Genomic DNA, 20,615 nt, shown 5'->3' on the forward strand with positions numbered 1-20,615 from the left:
TAATTTATGAACAAATTAGAGAGTACCATTGGTATGTTGGGGAACTGGCAGAGTTCATCCTGGGAAGGAGAAGACTCACCAACAAGCCACCCCCTGTCTTCCAGGTTCTGAACTGCTTTGTGCAAGAAGGAAAATAATGTTTTGTCTTGGTGTTAGAACTCAGATTGTGGGCAAGTCATAGGGGCAACAGGTTTCAATTCTTGAAAATGAGTACAGGCTTTATTGTGAGGTAATGAAAGTGTGTCGGTTTTAATAGGCTCAAAGAAAGGCTGAGAGAGGACTTCATAGGGATTTTGTAAAGATTACTGCGTTGATTAGGATATTAAACAGGATTAGTCATATACTAAAATCAGTCTGAATATCAAAGATCTTATCAACCTTGAAATGTTTAAAAAAAAAAAAAAGTGGGGCACTGTCAAGTTCACATCTTCTACTTGAAAGGAGACTTGAAAAGTCAGTTCATCTGTTGTCCAGTCTCCCTGCAGGATGATCAGATCTAACCTTCATGCAATGGATCATAATTTTTCTGAGTTAAAAGATTTGCAAAGTGACTATCATAGCTTATTTTAAATTGAAATGAAAATTTTCGTGAAGCCTGTGATTTAAAATTCTAAAATGAATATAGCAGAATAGGTTGGAAAATCTTTCACTTATTTTCCATCTGTCCAGTGCGCACAGCCATCCTTCTTCCATAGCTTGCCTCTGCATATGGAAACAAATTCACATACGTGTTCTGTTTTGCCCCCTTTCTATGGGAGTGGTGGCTTATTTTTACCCAGTGTTCTATAACTAACTTCCCTCCCCATAGGTATTTTGAAGATGCTTTCATATCCATACATAAGGGAACCTGTTTGTTCTTTTTATGGAGCTAATAGTATTGCCAGTATTTGAATGTAGCATTTATTAGCCCTCTATCTATGAAAATTTGGGCTGTTAGCTTTTTTTTTTTTTTCCTTTTTTTCTGCCACTGAGCTTAGGACTGGGAGATGACTAGCTGCTACTGTGCTAGGAGCTAAAATTGGCCAAAATTTCCTGCAGTTTACATTTAAACCTTTACTTGTAAGTTGCAAGCCTTCAGTACACTCCAGAATTCCAAAATATTTACATTAGGCAGAAACTGCCAATGCAGTTGTAGTCTAGGTACGAGAGAGATTTCTGGTGCTCTCTACTCCATCATCTTCCCAGAATCCTTCCTCTGTTATGCAGATTTAATTTTCATTTTACTTACTATGAATGAAGTTAGGCATGCTATCCTAGCTTAAATATATCCACTTTGTCCGTTTTTCTATTGACTTATTGGTCAGATACCTAATAGTTTCTGGGATCTATGTTTGGAAATTAGCTCTTAAAGATGGAAGTTAGACACCTATGTTTTTTCCTCATTGGTCTTTTTCTAATGATTTTGCCTATGATATTTCTTCCATGAACGATTTTTTTTTTTAATGTTTAAATTTATGACTTGGAGATTTGGGTTCAGTTAGAAAGGTGTTTCACATACTAGCGTTAAAAGGAGAACTTTTATGTTTATCATGTACCTTTATGGTTTCATCTTTATCGTTCCAGTGAATTAAAAACTTTTAATGTAACAGTATGTGTCATACTGTTAATGTCATACTGTTTAATGTAACACATGTTGTCATGTGTCATACAATTTAATTTTTTTCTGCTTGGTTACCCAGTTACTTTAACACCATTGATTAAATAGGCCATCTTTTACTACTGACTTGAGGTGCTATAAAGATATTTACTAGTACGTTTCTGAGTGCATTTGGATCTAATTCTTGGATCTATTCCATTAGTCTCTCTGTTGATGTATAATATGGTTTATTTTCATAATGCAAATAGAATTCAGGGAACTCTGCATTCTAAATGGCTATCCCTGTAGCTAGATTTAAAATTTAATGTTTTCCCTCCCAATCTTCTGTGGAAATACAGATGTCTCTCCTTTAAAAGTACTTACTGATTGACTTCTATCACTATAATATTGGCTGACATTTTAGGTCTTAAATGTAACTGCAGTAATTGTTCATAAAAGTATTGAAGTCTGGCACATTTTTGAACTATACTAACATTGTTGGCGTTTCCAAGAAAATGGTTTGCGCAGATCTTCTTTCCTTGATTGGCATTCATGAATTTCCCGTGCCATAATCCTCAAAAAGTAACTCATTGGTGAAACAAACACTGTAAAGAACAGAATGCATCTGATGAAAGAAAATGGAAGTTTTCAGGTTTTGAAAGCTATTTATATTTTTTGTTTTAATCAAATGACAGAGATGGGGCAAAGGCTTAGTAAGATCCCCTCCAATCCATTATTTCTACATTTTTCCATGTCCATTATGTTACCTGGACACGTGGTTTGCAAATTGAAGCCCTTCCTAGCAGCTCCTGGGCTTGGCAGCTAAACCGTTCTCAGCTGTCTTGCTCTCAGCCACTGCTGTCCTGTTTCCATCTGGTCCTTTCCTGAGCATGCTTAGCTGAAGTTGGGGACTTAATTGACCTTGCCAGTACACACACACACACGAGGTTCCTGCTTCGATGCTCTCCGTATCCACAGAAGCAGAAAGTGTAATATAACGGTGATGGCTCTGCTCTTGAGCTTGGTTTAGCTTCCCAAAAATGAAGGCAATGACCTTACACAGAGTGGTCTTTTCCCTTCACTGTGCAGGGGAAGAGGTTTCTTACTCTGGGGTACAGTAGGGCAGTTCTCTACTGGTCTGTTACTACCAGCAACAGTTTCTCTACAAACAAAAAAAAGGGGGGGCTCTTTTTTTTTTTTTTTGAAAGCTCTTGTCTCTCCTATTTGAATGGCATTTTAATAAGTCTTCTGAACAGATTTAAACGGAGGTCACATCAGCCTTCATTTTGAAGCCAAATCCTACCAGTTCATCTTCCTTCTGGATCTTTTCACCATTTTCTCCCCAGCATATTTCCAAATGCTTCACGTTTCTCTCTGTAGAATCCAGAACTGGACTGAGTTCTTCAGTAGTGGGAGGACAATCAAATTAAATGGAAAGATCACTCCTTCCCTGTTCCTTATGGTATCTTGGGATTGTGTTGTTTTATCGGCAACACTGTGCTCTCACAGTTGAGCATTTTAAACTGGTGCCCGACCTCCTGTGGCCCACCTCTGCTGAAGTCTGCGCCCATGGTCAGGGCTGACTTCAGGGACAGTTGCAAGGGCTCCATGCTTAGAAGGACCTATGCTTGGTGTAAGGCTCTGTTCCTACCATCTCAAATTCTTAATTTTTTTAACATGGGGCTCCTCATTCTCACATTGCACCAAGCCCTACAGATTAAGTAGCCGACACTGCTTGTTGCTGGTGACCAGAGGACATGGTTGGTAACTCACGATTCATGTCCCACCCACCTTCAGTAATAGTGATGGCTCTCAGATCTAGGGTGAGGAAATCTGGTTGTGCACTCGAACTCCCCTCCCCTCTTGTACAGCTCTTCCTTTGGTGTGCTTAAATATTCCTTCCCTGTCTGCCTGTGGCCTCTCTGTTCTCAGGATTTGTCTCATCAGTTCTCTGCCTCACCTCGAGCATTGAGGAATGCGCATGGAACCCAGACTTTGGGTTCAAAAGGTGTTCTTTCCAGAGGATTCTTTCTCAGGGCCCTCTGTGCTCTTTCTTCCTATTTTCCTTCATCTAAGGCAGCTGTTGTTCACTCATCTCCCAGGATATTTGTCCTTTTGGCTCTTCTGTTCAGGACAGTTGGCGACTTTGCACAACAGTTCATTCCTCTTCCGAATTTTAGATGTGTACCTGCTTCTATAAAGAGACTGGGGCAGTAAACACAGGAACTCCCATCTGTAGAAATTTATATTGCCTTGCAATATTAGGATTCCAGAGTATAAGAAGTGAATTGGAAACCTTTTAAAATTGAGCCATAGTACAAGTAGCTTTTTAGCTTTTTTTTTTTCTTTACCATAAATCTGGTTCTAGGTGTTAAGTGAGCTTTAAGCAATCATAATCTTTAAGAATCATGGCATTTCTCTGATTTGTTAATGTTTTGGCTAATTCCCTTTTTTTTCTTACAGCTTAACAAGCAACAATTGCAGTTACTGAAAGAAAGGTTCCAGGCCTTCCTCAACGGAGAGACCCAAATCGTGGCCGATGAAGCATTTTGCAATGCAGTTCGGAGTTACTATGAGGTAAGTTTAAAGAGTTTTGTTTTTGACATTATGATGCTTTTTAAACGTTTTTTTAAAAGTGTCTTTCCCGGGCGCCTGGGTGGCTCAGTGGGTTAAGCCGCTGCCTTCGGCTCAGGTCATGATCTCAGGGTCCTGGGATCGAGTCCCGCATCGGGCTCTCTGCTCAGCAGGGATCCTGCTTCCCTCTCTCTCTGCCTGCCTCTCTGTCTGCTTGTGATCTCTGTCTGTCAAATCAACAAATAAAAAAAAAAAAAATCTTTAAAAAAAAAAAATAAAATAAAATAAAAGTGTCTTTCCCATTTTAAGGAACTCACTAGTATGATAGGAAGGCAATGAGTTTGCAGCCTTCCTGAAAGCATTGTCAGTTTTATTTTGCAATTTACAAACTCTAATTCCACGACCTGGTTTCCAGAGATAAACAGAATGGGAAGTTATTGACATTTTTTGAGGAGAAGTAAAGTGTTCAGAAAAAAATCTTCTGGCAGTGATGGATACAGCTGAGTATAGCTGTCGTTGGGTCAACGTGTCTGAATTATCCTTCTTAATCAGGATTTCAATAGTAAATTGCTATCTTGTGCCATTTTGTTCTGCAAGGCTTGTAATTAAGACGAGTGCTAATTTCAGTAGGATAAACTGAATTCTCTTTTCTTCCTGGAGGAATACTATCAATACCACCTTGCTGTTTGCTGTGGTTTTAGTTTGTGATTCGTCAGGAATTCCCCATAGATTCTCTATGAGCACCAGTGTCCACACGTGGTCATTCACTGCTTCAGTGAGTTGCCAGTGGGTGTTAAATGTAGAAAATTACCTTTTTATCCTAAGTGTCTCAGAGCCATGGGGGGAATGCATTCCTTTGTATAGGGTGGACAGTCTAAATCTTTACCTGTAGAACCAGAACAGGCAAACCTATTCGACTCATAAAAAGAAAATGTGGAGAATGCTGTAGGTCAGATATTCCCTGACACAGGGAATATCTTTGCATGGAGAATAACTGTATATACAGATAATTGGTTGGATTTGTAACTGATTGATGATATGCCTTAGAAGTTACTTCGTGCAACCCAAGAGGGCTTTACATTACGCCAAGAGTTGGCCCGTTGAATTGTATGAAAGCAGAGAAGTCTTGCTTACCAGTTATGTGAATGGCATGAGTCTCACGACAGAAGTGATGCTGTCTAACCGGATCCTGACTCGAAATCCCTGAAGTATAGGACCTTAAACATTTTATTTATTTATTTGAGAGACTGAGATCACAAGTAGGCGGAGAAGCAGGCAGAGAGAGAGGAGGAAGCAGGCTCCCTGCTGAGCAGAGAGCCCCATGCAGGGCCCAATTGCAGGACCCTGGTATCAGGACCTGAGCCGTAGGCAGAGGCTTTAACCCACTGAGCCACAGGCGCCCCTTAAAGATTCTTAAGTATAGGACATTTCATTTCATCTTTAGTCAGTCTTCCAAGGTGAAATCTTGCCTTGAATCTTACAAGATGAAATATGAGGGCCTATCCTAGTGTCATGTAATGAAAGAAAAGCTCAATGTCTGTGTTCAGGAAGAAGGAAATGGGGTTGAGGAAAGTAATTTGTGTAAAAAAAAAAAAAAAATATGTAATTTAAAAAATTAAAAAGCTCATTTTTGGCTCGGGTAAATGTATTAGGGACCCTGGGCATGTTTCAGTTAGGAAAACTGAAACTGGGTGAGGGGAACGTGTGGGAGTTTGCAGTAATATATCTGCCAGTAATATATCTGTCTAAATATAAAATTATTTCAAAATATATTCCAAACTATTTTTTAATATGCTTATTAAATGACTTAATGTAGGGCACTTGGGTGGTTCAGTTGGTTAAGTTTCCAACTCTGGATTTTTGGCTCAGGTCATGATCTCACGGTCACAAGATCAAGCCCTGCATCAGGCTCCACACTGGGCACTGGAGCCTACTTAAGATTCTCTCCCTCTCGTCTACGGGCATACCGCCCTGAATGCGCCCGATCTCGTCTGATCTCTAAAGCTAAGCAGGATCGGGCCTGGTTAGTACTTGGATGGAAGATTCTCTCCCTCTCTTCACCCTCTAACCCCTGCTCTGGCTTGCTCACTCCTCTCTTAAAAGAACAAAACAAACAAAACAAAATCATTAAACGCATAATGTGACATGGCCATATGTTCGCAAAAGGCACACTTAATCCATGTGGATGAAAAGATTCTAACTTTAATTAGAAGAAAGAGCATCTCCACTGTATTCTACATGAGGATTGTGTTCTCTTCTGGGGGCCATATATAAAAATGTGGACAGGGGCACCTGGGTGGTTCAGTGGGTTAAAACCTCTGCCTTTAGCTCAGGTCATAATCCCAGGGTCCTGGGATCGAGCCCCACATCGGGCTTTCTGCTCGGAAGAGAGCCTGTTTCCCCTCCTTCTCTCTCTGCCTGCTTGTGATCTCTGTCAAATAAATAAATAAAAATCTTAAAAAAAAAGACAAACTCAGGGTTAATCTGGTTTGGAACATATCATATATAGGTTATTTGAAGGAATAGATGTTTAATCTGGAGATGGATTAAGTTGTGTTTTTGGAAACTACAATAAAAAGTAGGACTAATATGGCCACTAAAGTGGGATGTTTGCAATCCACCATCAGAGTTTTGTTGCACTGTCCAAATGCAGAATTGGTTGGTGAGGGCAGCGTCCCTGGAGGCCAGATTCTGGCTTCACTCCACGATCAGTTGGAAAGCCTATTGCCCCAACAGGTCCTGAAACTCTCTCCTGGACTTAGTGAATCAGAAATTCAGAATCTGTACTTATCAAAGCTCCTCAGATTGTTGTACAATTGGTAGGTTTCTCACCAGTGGAATTAGAGGATTATGGGTTGGGATTGTTACAGAAAGAGTTGTAAGAACTAAAGAGGTGGTTGGACTGGGTGATCTAGTCTTTCTGGCCAGTGTTTATTTCTGAGACTATGTCTACCTTGTCTTTGTGGTACCCTCAAAGCAGTATTAAGATTAGTAATATCAATAATGTGTTTATGGGGTTATACTTCTAGTTGAATTTGGAAGTTACTTTCTAGGTGGTACACAGTTGGTACTTAAACTCTTGAATAAGGACATTTTTTTTTTATAAATATGGTATTTATTTATTTATTTTTTTGCATCTCAATTTTCTTCCTTATAAGACTTTTCCCTTTATATTAGGATTACAGTTTTGTATACTTCGCTATGACTAACAGTGCTGGTAGTCTCTCTCAACAGCCTAATAAAAATACCCAAGTTTTTTCCTCCAGCATCTCCGGGTAAAGAGTTCAAGTATTACTCGCAAATTATAGAGACAGAAACTAATGCTCACAGATGTTAAATGACTTGTCTGCTTCTATATATTGAGGAAGCATCTGAGTTAAATATGAGTGTACATTTCAGACTCATTCTCATGGAGCTGTTTCACAGTTGCCTTTTTGAATACACCTGTGTCAGGTAGTATGTGCCAAGCATGCTGAAAAAGATTTCATTCTTTAGAATAAACCCTTTAAACAGATTTGTCTATTTCATCTCTAAAACAAGAGTACTAAAATCTGTACAGTTAATTAATAGAGCTAAAATTTCTCTTTCCACTAAAGCTTCTGAAAAGTAGATTCTTGGGTTCCACCCAAGGCTTACTGAGTCACAATTCCTGAGGATAGAGCATCTGAATTTTGAAGTTGGATCTGGATGACTTCGACTCACCCTATTTTGAGAAACACGTTGAACTAGATCTTACAACTGCTGGCAGAGGTGTTCTCCGAAGGAGCTGTTTTTGTCCTGGCGGTTATTGTATCCCTGGTGTGTAGCACAATAATGCATTCAGCAGATATTTGTTGACTAAGTGATTGAGGCCTGTTGCACTTATTTCTCTATGTGGAAATTGTTTATTTGGTTGTTTATTTTCCCCCACAACTCTTTTTCTAAAGGTATTGTTTGTAAATGTATGGTATTTGTTTTGATCGTAACTGTTCTCATTCATGGTTTGTTTCTTCAAAGAGTGAAACATTTCAGAAGCATGGTTGAGCTTTTGTGTTCTCTCTAACTTAGTAGCCTATGGTTCTGTGATCTTTTTTGGCTTCTTACATCCTTTGAGGTCTATTTTTTTTCAGGGATATTTTGTTTGCTTTTATACAACTGTTTTCAACTACTACTAATCTTATCAGTAGTAGTTTTCTCTTTTATTAGGTTTTGTAGCCTTTAGCTGTGATGGCCATTTCTAACTGTAATGGTAGACATGAAAAATCCTGGTAAGTGTGTATTACTGACACAACAATACATATTCATATTCTCAAGTTCTCCCAAAGTCTGTAGACTACTGATTTTTTGTTTGTTTTTTAGTTTCATAAATGCCGTTTAGTGATTTTATGATGTCTTTTCCAGCTTGGTTGAATGTCTAGTTTCTAAAGACAATAAAGAGTTACTGGTGTGTATTTTATTGGTTATAACTTCGGATTACCTCTTGGTTCCTTTACACTTGGGATCTTAATTATAACACTTAAAATACAGTTTTCCTCCATGTTATTTGACCTAAAGCATTTCTTCAAGGTGCATTCATTAAGAGATCATCTTTCAAGTAGATCATGAGAGGATTAGATTTTGGGATTATGTGGTGCCCTCTTAGGGGTGCATTCATGTGTCTTTGTTTTAATATTTATCATGAATACTATGCAGAATGCTCTATGTGTGGTGAAGGTAATGATTTTTTTTGACAACATAATTTTTATCACATGCATTTTGGTAAGATATATAAAGTTTGGCTATAATATCAGCCTGTGGTGTACTAAACATAAGTCTGTTTTTGGTGAAATATCACCAGTCTTTGTTCCCATAAAGTTAAGAATAATAGGAAAAAAAAAAATGGACCCAAGCATGTAAATCACCTAACAAGGCAACCACAGTGGTACTGAGGGACCAGAACAGGAAAAGAAGAAAGGGCAGGTAGTACACATATCTACTTAATAAAAGTTAACAGTAATAATCTTGGTTATTTTATGGTTGCTAATGGTTGGTTGTTAGATTCTGCTGCACTTTCTTTTTTAATTGAAATATTTTTCCTTCCAAGTGTTTGTGTGTGTGTGTGTGTGTGTGTGTGTGTGTGTGTGTGTATGTGTGTTTTATCCCCTATAAATAACTTGCTATTGGGAGGAAAGCATAAAGTGGGCATTAATTTTACAAGTTTTCAATATAGGAAACTTGAGCTGATTCTGGAAATGGGGAAACGTAGGTCTTACTGCAACCTAATACTCTCTAACTTGTTCTTGCCATCAGGTACCGGCTCATTCCACAAAAATCAAGTGGGCTTCATCCAAATATAAACAATGACAGTGTGATTTATAACGGACATGTAGGAAAGTAAATGGCCTTTCTCAGAGATTTCCAAAAGAATATACAATTGCTTAATAGTAGCTTTCAGCATAACAAAGTTAAAAGTTTTTTCGCTGCTGGTGGTGGTGGTGGGGTTGGCTTTGTTCACAATTTCTGAGAAAGGGTGTGATTTTCTTATTCCACTGGTTTATATTCTTCTGGTTTTGAAGAACAGATGAGGATTATAGGGGTGTTTAGCATTTTAAAAGCTGCCAAAAGTATATTGTCATTAGTCACACCCCCACCATCACCATTTGCTATTCAGATTTTCTTGTGCTAATAAGACAGAATGAGTCTTAAGACTAAATTAAATTGAAATTAAAAATGTTTTCAGTGTTTCTCAAATTTTCATATAAAATGAAAAATTGAGGGGCGCCTGGGTGGCTCGGTGGATTGGGCCGCTGCCTTCGGCTCAGGTCATGATCTCAGTGTCCTGGGATCAAGCCCCGCATCAGGCTCTTTGCTCAGCGGGAGCCTGCTTCTCCCTCTCTCTCTCTCTCTCTCTCTGCCTGACTCTCCGCCTACTTGTGATTTCCCTCTCTGTCAAATAAATAAATAAAATCTTTAAAAAAAAAATGAAAAATTGAATCCTAAAATATTTCGAACTCTTATTTAGGCCCTTTTATTACATACTTAAAATAAATTTTTAAATTCTGGGATTCAGAAGGTTTCTACCTTATTAAAGAACAGTTTTAAAGAGAATTAACACATACTTATGTTAGGGAATTAATAAGGAGGAAAACTTGCTATCCTAAAGCTGGTGCTAAAAAACAGTATTAAAACATAAAATAAATCCCAACTATTTGGTTCACTTGTTCCTGCTTTTGGGAAGTTATAGCACTATATATTGGTCATTCTTGTTTCTTTATGAATGAGCTGTCCATTTTTCCATTTGAATATTCTTCTTTTAAACATTGATTTATAGGGGCACCTGGGTGGCTCCGTTGGTTAAGCATCCGACTCTTGGTTTCAGCTCAGATCATGATCCCAGGGTCATGATATCCAGCCTTGCATGAGGCTCTTTGCTCAGTGGGGAGTCTGCTTGGGATTCTCTCCCTACACTGGCTTAATCTCTTGGTCTCTCTCAAATATCTTAAAAAAAAAATACACTAATTTATAAGTGTTTGTTATAGACCAAGAGACTTTGTTATGCTGTGGTTACTTCTTTTTTTTTTTAAAGATTTTTATTTATTTATTTATTTATTTGATAGAGATCACAAGTAGACAGAGAGGCAGGCAGAGAGAGAGGGGGAAGCAGACTCGCTGCTGAGCAGAGAGCCCGATGTGGGGCTCGATCCCAGGAACCTGAGATCATGACCTGAGCTGAAGGCAGAGGCTTAAACCACTGAGCCACCCAGGCGCCCCTGTGGTTACTTCTTTTGCACATTTCCTTACCCACAATGCAGCATTTCCTATTCTGGTGGAATGAAAGACGCATTCACATCCCAAATAGGACTGCATCCATTTGTCTGCTTTGGATGTTCTTGTTCACGAACGATTTGTGAGCACGCTTTCCTCCCATGTTTCCACCCTTCCAGCTACTACCCTTCTTGGATTAGGAGCTCTGGGATGAGATAACTAATGGTTGGTATAATTCATGTCATAGCTGTGGACCTGTTTCTTCATCTGCTGAAGGGGGAAGAAGATCTCAAACTGTCTCTAATTGCATGAGTTTCTGAGAGGTAGTTTGTGTCTTGGCACTTTTCCCTTCTTTGTCTTGTGTACTCTCACATCTTGAAGATGAAAAGAACAAAGCGTGGCTGGAAATTGGGATATCTGTTCCAGCTTCCTAGGACCAGCAATCACTTTGGTATCCTTCCTTTTACCTACTGTCTTTCCCTGACATTATAAAAATAAGTGCAGGGGTGCCTGACTGGCTCATTCAGTAGTCAGTGGTCAATCAATACTACTCAGTAACCATGAATAGTAATCTCATGGTTATGAGTTCAAGCCCCAGATTGGGTGTAGAGCTTACTTAAAAGAGCTCACCTCAAGGGTCACCTACTGTGCTGGTCCAGGTGACAGTGACATACGGTGTAGAATGAGAGCCTTGGAAACCGAGATCAATGGGATGACTGGCATATATTTGGAGGATAGAGATTAGTCTCTGACCTTGATCTCTATCCCCTGCTACCTTGTGTTAACCTTAATAAAATTATCAGTTAATTAAAAAAAGTGCAGTTGTTTGGTTTGTGAAAACGGAGAACCTTTTAATGCATTTTCGTTTTTGCTTTATGTAGTCATTCTTTTAGAATTAATAGGCACTACTTGAATGTTATTTTGTCTTGTGTGTGCCAGCTTGAGGGAGAGAGGCTGAGCAGGTCTGCATTTAAATATTTTGATGAAAATTTCTGTATCATTTTACTTTGGGATAGAAAGATTTACTTTTCATATTCCAAGGGATGTTTGACCTGTCAGAATCCTTTAAAATTTGAAATAATGCCATGGAAAAGGCCTATTTTTTCATAGTGAATTGATGAATGCTGAGTAAACCAAGATTGGCAGCCTGTGACAGGAGGGTGTAAAAAAAGGTCAGCACATTCATAGATGAAATCCCAGGAACCAGTAATGAGAAGTGAGGTTTTAAATTTGCATTGAGCTCTGCAGATCACATTGTGTTTGTTATTTTTGATATTAGTGGTTTTATTTCACATCACATTTTCTTAAATTCTAAGGATGGCATTTTCAATTAAGCATTTTGTAAGAATCTGGGAAATGTTTTCATGTCTGAGATTCCTATTTCTGTTTCAGGGAGCTTGCTGTATGCTGCCTGTCAATGCATTTTGTAGCCTTGCCTGCCTTCTTGATGGCTTCCGTTTTGTGGTGAGGAAGGCGTAGTCCATAGGTAGTAGGATTTTGTTGGTTGAAAGCAGCCGAGGAAGTCACTTAGAGCATTTTCTTCCTTTTCACATATTTTTAGAAGAATTGGTGATTGAGTTTTTCAGGCTTACATGACATATTTGTGGCAGAGGGCATGGTTCTACCTTTCTCTCTTTAACCATTAGTCTTCTCTATCTGCATTCTCATATAAGGATGGCATATCTTAGACTAGCCGCAGGTTAGTAGATCTAGTGCAATGTTCCAGTTTGGCCAGGGATTTGGAAATTTAACCCAAGCCAGGTAGCCACAAGGAACAGAAGCACATGTGGCTTACTCAGTTCAGCTTCCTCTAGTCCCCAGACCCAGTATTCACGTTCTCCTGGCTGGGTTACTGCACTGCAAGGGAAGGCCTTTGTCATATCTCAGGTGCTGCTTCTTTTTTTAAGATATTTGTTTATTTGACAGAGATTACAAGTAGTCAGAGAGGCAAGCAGAGAGAGAGGAGAAGGCATTCTCCCTGCTGAGAAGAGAGCCTGATGCGGGGCTGGATCCCAGGACCCTGGGATCATGACCTGAGCCAAAGGCAGAGGCTCAATGGGTTACATTGAGCCACCCAGGCGCCCCTCACATGCTTCTTTTTGAGTGGTGCCACAGTCTTGTTACACTTCAACTTGACATCATGATTCAGGAAGAATTTAGACCTATCTTGGTCTATCCTGCTATCAGGCACTCTTGGTTCTTTAGATAAAATCCAAGTCAGGAAGCCATATCTTCTTCTGGAAAAAAATACCATGTTAGTGTTTAGAGAATCTGTATGGTCACCCTGTGGCAGCTTTCTTATGGGTGAGCTGTTGAGTTGCAGGTCACATTTATAAGTATAGTCCTTCATTAATAAGGGAAAAGCTCTTTAGGTGTCTTTCTTTGAGAACTTAGTTTCATTCCTGTTACTTTGTTATCTTAAGAGTAACATTTCTTTGAAAAACCATCATTCTTTGATCTACCTCATGAGGCAAGCTGTATCTTACATGGATTTTTTAAATTTCTTTCTGATTTTATAGTTAATTTCTTTGATTCCTGAAACATTTTTCAATTTCTAAATGTTTTCAGGGGTAAATGGTTTCCCTGAGGCTTTTCGACCCTGAAAGTGTCACGACTTTGTACATCAGTCCTAATTCAGAAGTGTTTCCTTTGCTTATCTTCTGCCAGGTTTGCTCAGTAGAGTCTTTTGCATTGAGCTTCTATTTTTAAAGCTTCTTGTCTGTTCAGTGGTTTCAGGGCTGAGATTTTGAGAAGAATCATATGTACCCTTGTTAGCCTAGTCCAAGTGGGTGCTGGTCTCACCTTAATATGTCTAAATTTTTCTCTCCTATAGTCCTAAAAAAAAGATCAGAAAAAAGTTCTTAAAGCATAAGGTATTAAACAGGTAAAATATGCAATAAAATATGCTGTTGGCTAAGATAGTCATTGATCATCTCTTAGTACATTTTGGTATATTACCTTTGTTTGTTTTCTTTTTTTTTTTTTTTTTAACCTTTGTTTTCAGAGTGCTTATGGAAAGGCCTGTTTTCATTTGGGACCCCCAAAACTCACCATAGACATAGTCCCTACTCTTCTGTACTTCACAGTTGAAGAAACTATTTTGTCAGTTGAAGGTACCTCTAGGATGGAAAAATCTTATTTTCAGAAGATCACTGGGAAGAGCATTCTTTTACATACAAATCTAGGTATTTGATGGGAGTTTTATTTAAGTAGTTGAGCTGGTGAAATAACATGTGTTGTCTTGATAAAGGACAGCTATTTGGGAAAAAAAAATGAAGCTGCTTGGGAAGTACTTGCTATTAGCCAAAGGGATAATAAAGAAAGTGATTAGCATTTATCCCGTAATCCTTCGACCTTCCACTGTGTTTGAGGGGCTGTGTAGGTGCCCTCCAGTTGCTTAGCTTCTACCTTGCTCTAAAGTACTAGCTTTTGAGGCTAAAGACACATTCCCAACATTCCTGGCTGTGATGAGAGGAAGGACCATGAAGAATGCCAAAAGAGATGATTTCAGAGAGAAACTGATTAGTTGTAATTTACAGTTGTGGTTCTTATTCTGGATAGAACTCAGGGGGTGTGCCTGGGTGGCTCAGTAGGTTAAGCTTCTGCCTTCGGCTCAGGTCATGATCTCAGGGTCCTGGGATTGAGCCCACATCGGTCTCTCTGCTCAGCAGGGAGCCTGCTTCTCCCTCTCTCTGCCTCCTCTCTGCCTACTTGTGATCTCTATCAAATAAATAAATAAAATCTTTAAAAAAAGAAAAGAAAAGAACTCAGGGAATCTGAGTGCAGATGGGAAAATATTACACCTTTATTTTCACTAACCGCTAATTGAAATTTAGCATTTATTTAATAAATGTATTCAACACAGTACAGTAGTACTAGCCATATCTGTGGTTTTACCCCCTATCAAAATACATGTATTTTCTTTTTTTTTATTTAAATTCTAGTTAACATACAGTGCAGCATTTCAGAGGTAGAATTCAGGGATTCAAAACTTGTTTATTTTCATATCACATATTTGATGGCAGTTACCTTGGGGAAGCCCATGAACTACACTGAAATTATAGTACTTTTAAATCCCTTAGTACATCTTGTTAATGAGTTATTAAAGATGCACATAAATTGCTGTGGTACACATTCTTAAAATATTATCATAATTGTATTTCAGTAAAACATCTTTCCTTTGTAATCCTATGAATTTGTTCTTAAAAACATTATTCAGGGCGGGGTAGGGGGGGTATTCAGAGGCTTTGCCAGAGTGCCAGAAGGTTCCTGTTACCAAAATGGTTAGAAATCTGACTTAGAGGAATTTTGAAGGCTTCATCACAGAGGAAATAGTTTAAAGCACAAGGGGTAATAGCAGGCAGAGAAAATGGTGTTTTGTTTCTGTGTTGGAATTGCAGATTTAATACCTTTTATCTATGTGACTTCTGGAACTGAACCCTGCTACTTCATTTTCTTCATCTGTAAAATAGTGATAAATGCATCTACCTCCCAGGATTATTGATGATTAAACCAATTAATGAATTTAAATCGCTAAGCGCAGTGCTAAATGTGAGCATTATTATTACCTGGAGCATTGCTTTCCCAAAGTACCTGGCCTTTTTTTTTTTTTTTTTTTTTTTGCCCAGTTCAGCACTTAATTCATATTATCATGTGTATTGTTTCCTAATTAAAAGCTCTTTCAGAGCAGGAAATCATGGTTTATATGCTCCTGAACATTTAGACACTAGGTAATCAATGTTGAATTAAACAGCTCATCTAATAAACATTTATTGAAGTGCTAATCAGGTACTGTCTTAAGCCCTGGAATTAAAAGATGAATAAGTCAAGGTCTTTTGACCTCAAAGAGTCCAGTCTGTCGGGAAAGAGGGATGCAAGAGTGGTTGATGATGAAAATCATCCTGGCCCACTTCACTAGCATGGAGTAGGGATGCCTGAAACCACATGGTTCTTCTAAAGTTCTCCCTTCTCTATGGAGCAAACCCAGGAAGATTGGAATGTGTCGGCACCTATCTCGACATGAAAATCTTATGTCCGTGGAAGTTGACATTCTGTGGATTTCTTATGAAGCTGTGAAAATTAGATGAAGCATGTTCATTTGCTACAGCGTGTGGCGCATAATGCATTTCAAAAGGTAACTTTTCAGTTGAAGAACCAACTAAAAAAGATTTTGATGTGCTAAAAAAGAGCTTCCTATGGATACACCTAATAGTATTTAAAGTTGAAATAATTCTACTTGCTATTCGTGTGGCAGTAATCTTAGGAACATCTAATTATTGAGCAAGAATCAAACATGGTTCACTTTTAAGAACAGGATGAGAGATCATTTAGAGGACAAAGTAGAAGAGCCCAAAGGTTCTTCATGCGATGGTGATACGTACTTTTATAATACCTTACACTTAATGTCAAGGTCTATGTAAGCATCTATGATTTTAACAGCATTAATTCTGTATGTGGGGCACCTGGGTGGCTCAGTTGGTTAAGCGGCTGCCTTCAGCTCAGATCATGATCCCAGGGTCCTGGGATGGAGCCCCACATTGGGCTCCCTGCTCTGCAGAGAGCCTGCTTCTCCCTCTCCCTCTGCCTGCTACTCTGCCTACTTGCACTCTCTCTCTGTCAAATAAATAATCTTAAAAAACAACCAAAACATTCTGTATGCATTCCTAATTTTGTTTCCAAATGTCTGGCATGTTCTTCCAAATCGAGTTAATATGCTTAAATTCCTTAATTCAATGAGATGGTGTTTTCACTGTGGCACACATTTATTGTCTCTAAAACAGTTAACACGGACTCATTTGGCAGGACACCCTCAGCATGACCCTCTGATTTGTTTTATTTCTATTCAAGCAACATTTCGGTGTCCCTTGATCATGTGGATTTGGAGTAGCCCTGCCTGTGCTCCAGGATTAGGGGAAAATTGTGAACTGCTGAATTCAAACATAATGTTTAGGAAACATTTTAGTAATTGTAGTTCTCTATTGTAGGAACCTTCCCTTTTCAGTAAGTTTTTTCCATTTTGAGATGGTATGCTCGTGTTTTCATTTTTTTAATTACAACAAATAGTTGCAGAGGAAATATTTCCTTCCCCAGTGGCCTTTAATCGCTACATGATTTTGATGAAAAGTAAGTGACGATTTCCTACTTCTGCGATCCCCCCCCCCCCACCCCAGTCAGCTTGGATTATGTTTAGTCTTTCATATACTGCTGGGGTTTTAGCTTAACTAGTTTTCTCTGTTCTGCAGGTTTCTATGTCACATAGACCAGGATGGGAATTAAATTCCCCTACCTTCTACTTTTTTTATAAGGTTATATGCACATCTGGAATAGCAGGGATAGGTGTTAAAGCTGTGATCATTGTAGGTGGATTAGGAAGGGTCCTTCAAGGGGTAAGGCATTAAAATAGACTTCACCTCTCTTCCATGCATGTCGGGGAGAAAAGGAAGGGAGCTTCCCTCCCTCTTTCTGATTGGGAGCCTTTGTTTTTAAAATTGGCTTCACTCTGTTGGGCACTGAGAGTTGGTTGGGCACTGAGAGTGATGAGGGGTAGTGTGATCTTGGTGCCCCTGATTTCCTTGCAGCATGGAGAAAGTAGATGATTTGAGCAAGCTAGGGAGCGGGGAGGAAGGGCTGTGTTTGGGAGACGTCCCTGCTGGCTTCCCAGAGCTGCACACCTCAGTTGTATTTGGTGCTTCTCTGTTTCACTCCCTTGCCATTCTTCCTCCTTCCTCCCCTCCCCCCCCCACTTCCTCCGCTGCCTTTAAAGAGTTCTCTGTATATTCTACCGCCCCCCCCCCACCCCACACCAGCCCCTGGAATGACTGCTGGCCCCGCCTCCACCCACACACACAGATCCTGGTTTGCCCATTGCTATCACCCAGTATGCAAAGGAGGCTGAGTCCTTAGAACAGAGAGAGATTTGCATCTTGGCTAGGGCTGGGGCTGGTTTTTTTGTTTGTTTGTTTTGTTTTTTGTTTTTTTAAATCTCTTCAAAGTTATTACACTTAGGATGGTTTTACTATTGAAACAGTAAGTGGCAAGTGGTTATCGTAAATGCAGCATGTTGTAGGTAAAAGCAAGATCAAATGCACCCTGATTTTAGATTCCTGACGGAATTCTGTTTGAGAAAGGACTTAATTAGCCTCTATTGACTGCTCTATGGAACTCACGGACAGTCCAGGTGCTTGGCTCCCCGCATTGTCTCTGACTGGTAGTCTGTGGTTCTTTTTGCTCTTCTCTGCTCCATACTGTTTTCTCATTCTTTTCAGTGTCGTGTTGTAATGCTTGCGTGTTTGATCACTTCGTTGACAGTTTTTATCTTTGTCTTGTTCTCGCAGCTTGAACGGACTAAAACACCATCCACTAGGCGACTTACAACAGCAGAAACTTATTTCTCAAAGTCGTGTAGACTGAGAAGTCCAAGATACGGTTCTGGCAGATTCAGAGGGGTGGCTTGCAAGGAACTACTTCCCGGTTCATGGATGGTGCTTTCTTGCTGTGGAGCCGAGTCAGGGGGCCCGGGAGCTACCATGGAGTCTTTATAAAGAGCACTCATCTCATTCTTGAGGGCTCTACACTCAGGACTTAAGTATCTTCCAAAGGCCCCACCTCCTGATACCATCACATTGGGTGCTAGGATTTCAACTTGGGAATTTGGTGGGACCGAAGCCTTCAAGTCATAGCACCTCATTTCACTAAATTGCCTCTTGACTACTTGACTAGTCCTCAATGTGGAGAGAAACAGGAGTTGGTGAGGGTAATCTGTGCATCTTGCCTTTCATTATATGCCCTGTTGGCTCTTGCCACGTTCCTCTATCCAGAGAGCATGACCTGTCCTGTGGGACTTCTGTCCTGTGACCTTCCTCCTCTCTACAGCCTCCTTCCACGTCTCTCTCCCTTTTTTCCTCTTCCCTTATCTGCACATGATTTTTCTATGTCAGAAGATTTACAGATATGTGGGAATATAATGGAGAACATGGAAAATGAAAGTTGCTGTTGTTGTCAGATGAAGAGGTCATGATCAAATTGCACAGTGACTGTCACATAAGCTACTCAGTTTCTACCTTAGTAAACCTTAAGTGTGTATCAGAAAATGTGGAATATACTAGAGAGAAGTAGTATTTCATTATTTTCTGCCCAGTCTTTTACTATGTGAATAAAATGGTTCTTTCCAGGGTGCATTGTTAAATTTAAGGTCCTTGAACTAAAAGATAGTAAGATTTCAGTTGCTAAGTGTTCTATAAGATTTTCTATAGCAGAGTGTTGTTTACTCCTTATTTTAAAGCTACTTCATTATTGCTATTAATTTTAGGGTATGAAGATTAATCACTTTTTCATTTATAAGATAACTTCCACATGCAAAATCTAAATATTATCTGTAAGCCAATTTGTAGTCTCATTGGGAGAAAAAAGTCTCTGCCACTTCTTTGTTATGTTGTTTATAATTTGTGTAGAAAATTTTATATGGTCTCACCCATTTTATGTTTTCACTTAAACATTAAAACTTATCTACAAGAATCTGGGTTATTTTATTTGCCTTTTTTTTTTTTTTTTAATGTCTTTGTACCATTAGGATGACCGGATAGCTCTGTTGGTGAAGCATGGGGACTCTGGATTTAGGCTCAGGTCGTGATCTTGGGGTCATTAGATGGAGCCCCACTGTCAGGCTCCATGCTGGGAGCGGAGCCTGCTTAAAGACTCTGTCTCCTTCTGCCCCATAAGACTTGGTCTCCTGCCCCATAAGACTCGGTCTCCTTCTGCCTCGTACCCTCCCCGTGCGTGTGCTCTCTAAAAGAAAAATGTTTTTGTACCTTCAATTTACACATTTTTTGAAGCTGCCAGACTATTTAGGCATCGCTACTAAATATCCGTCCTATTTTGCTTGTTTGGTGGGACCAAACTGAGAAGAGGAGAAAACTTCCTAATTGGGTTCTTGACAAGCTATTTGGAAAATTAATGCCAAGTGATAAAAATGTGATAGATAACGCCAGACATGAAAATAAGCTGGGAATCTGTCATAGTCTGAATTCAAAAATATTAAATGTACAGAACAGTTAATATTAGAAAAGATAACTTGCACTATAAAATAATCTTTGTTTTGTCATTTTTGTTCATTATAAATTTACCGTAAGTGGCAAATTTTGTTGGTATATAAAAAAAATCAGAACACCTGTGTTAGATTGACAAAATTTAAAGGTTTCTTAGTAGAATGAAAAGCATGTTCACATACCATGTAGAAACTAAACATTTTCTTCAGCATGGAGTGGCTCTAAATAGATTCACAGTACTTCAGATTTGCTCCAAATGTGTTTATTGTAAACTTTTGAAGAAAAATGTAATTTTTCATGTTGAAATGTGTATGAAAGATACAGCCCTTCGTAAAATCTGGGGGAACACAATCATGTTGTTCATGTTTCTGTTAGGGTCACAGGGATCTTTAAGCTTCAGTGGTACATTACTAAGAGTGGACAATTTGGGGTTTTACTTTGGAATTGGCGTACTGTTCAGTTTTATAGTTGTTGAACTTGCTTTCCTTCCCTCACAGATTGTGTGAAAGTTTTAAGCCTTATACCAAGGAGAGTTTTTTGACCGTGGCAGATGAGGGTGACTGGCTTTGTCCATGGGAAAGCATCTCTGTATTAGGGGCAGGTCTGTATTTACACTCTGCACCTTACTCAAAGGAGCATGCGCTCAGTTTGAACTGCAGGCGGGCCACACAGGTGGCCCTGGTACACAGGCCTAGAAT

General features: G+C 39.3%; 1 protein-coding gene across 10 annotated transcripts in view; it reads left to right on the forward strand.

Moving 5' to 3' along the window:
• Positions 1 to 20,615, forward strand: part of CADPS2 (calcium dependent secretion activator 2) — a 528,014-nt gene that overhangs the window by 122,912 nt on the left and 384,487 nt on the right. For 9 of the 10 annotated variants that reach the window (XM_059396490.1, XM_059396492.1, XM_059396491.1 and 6 more), the window contains exon 2: positions 4,040 to 4,153. The exons of the other annotated variant lie outside the window; for it this stretch is intronic. In XM_059396490.1, the coding sequence (XP_059252473.1) occupies positions 4,040 to 4,153 (114 nt within the window). The remainder of the gene's footprint in view (positions 1 to 4,039; positions 4,154 to 20,615) is intronic. 10 annotated transcript variants of the gene reach the window in all.

This window comes from Mustela nigripes, chromosome 4, assembly GCF_022355385.1.
Source record: "Mustela nigripes isolate SB6536 chromosome 4, MUSNIG.SB6536, whole genome shotgun sequence".
Taxonomy (NCBI): Eukaryota; Metazoa; Chordata; class Mammalia; order Carnivora; family Mustelidae; genus Mustela; species Mustela nigripes.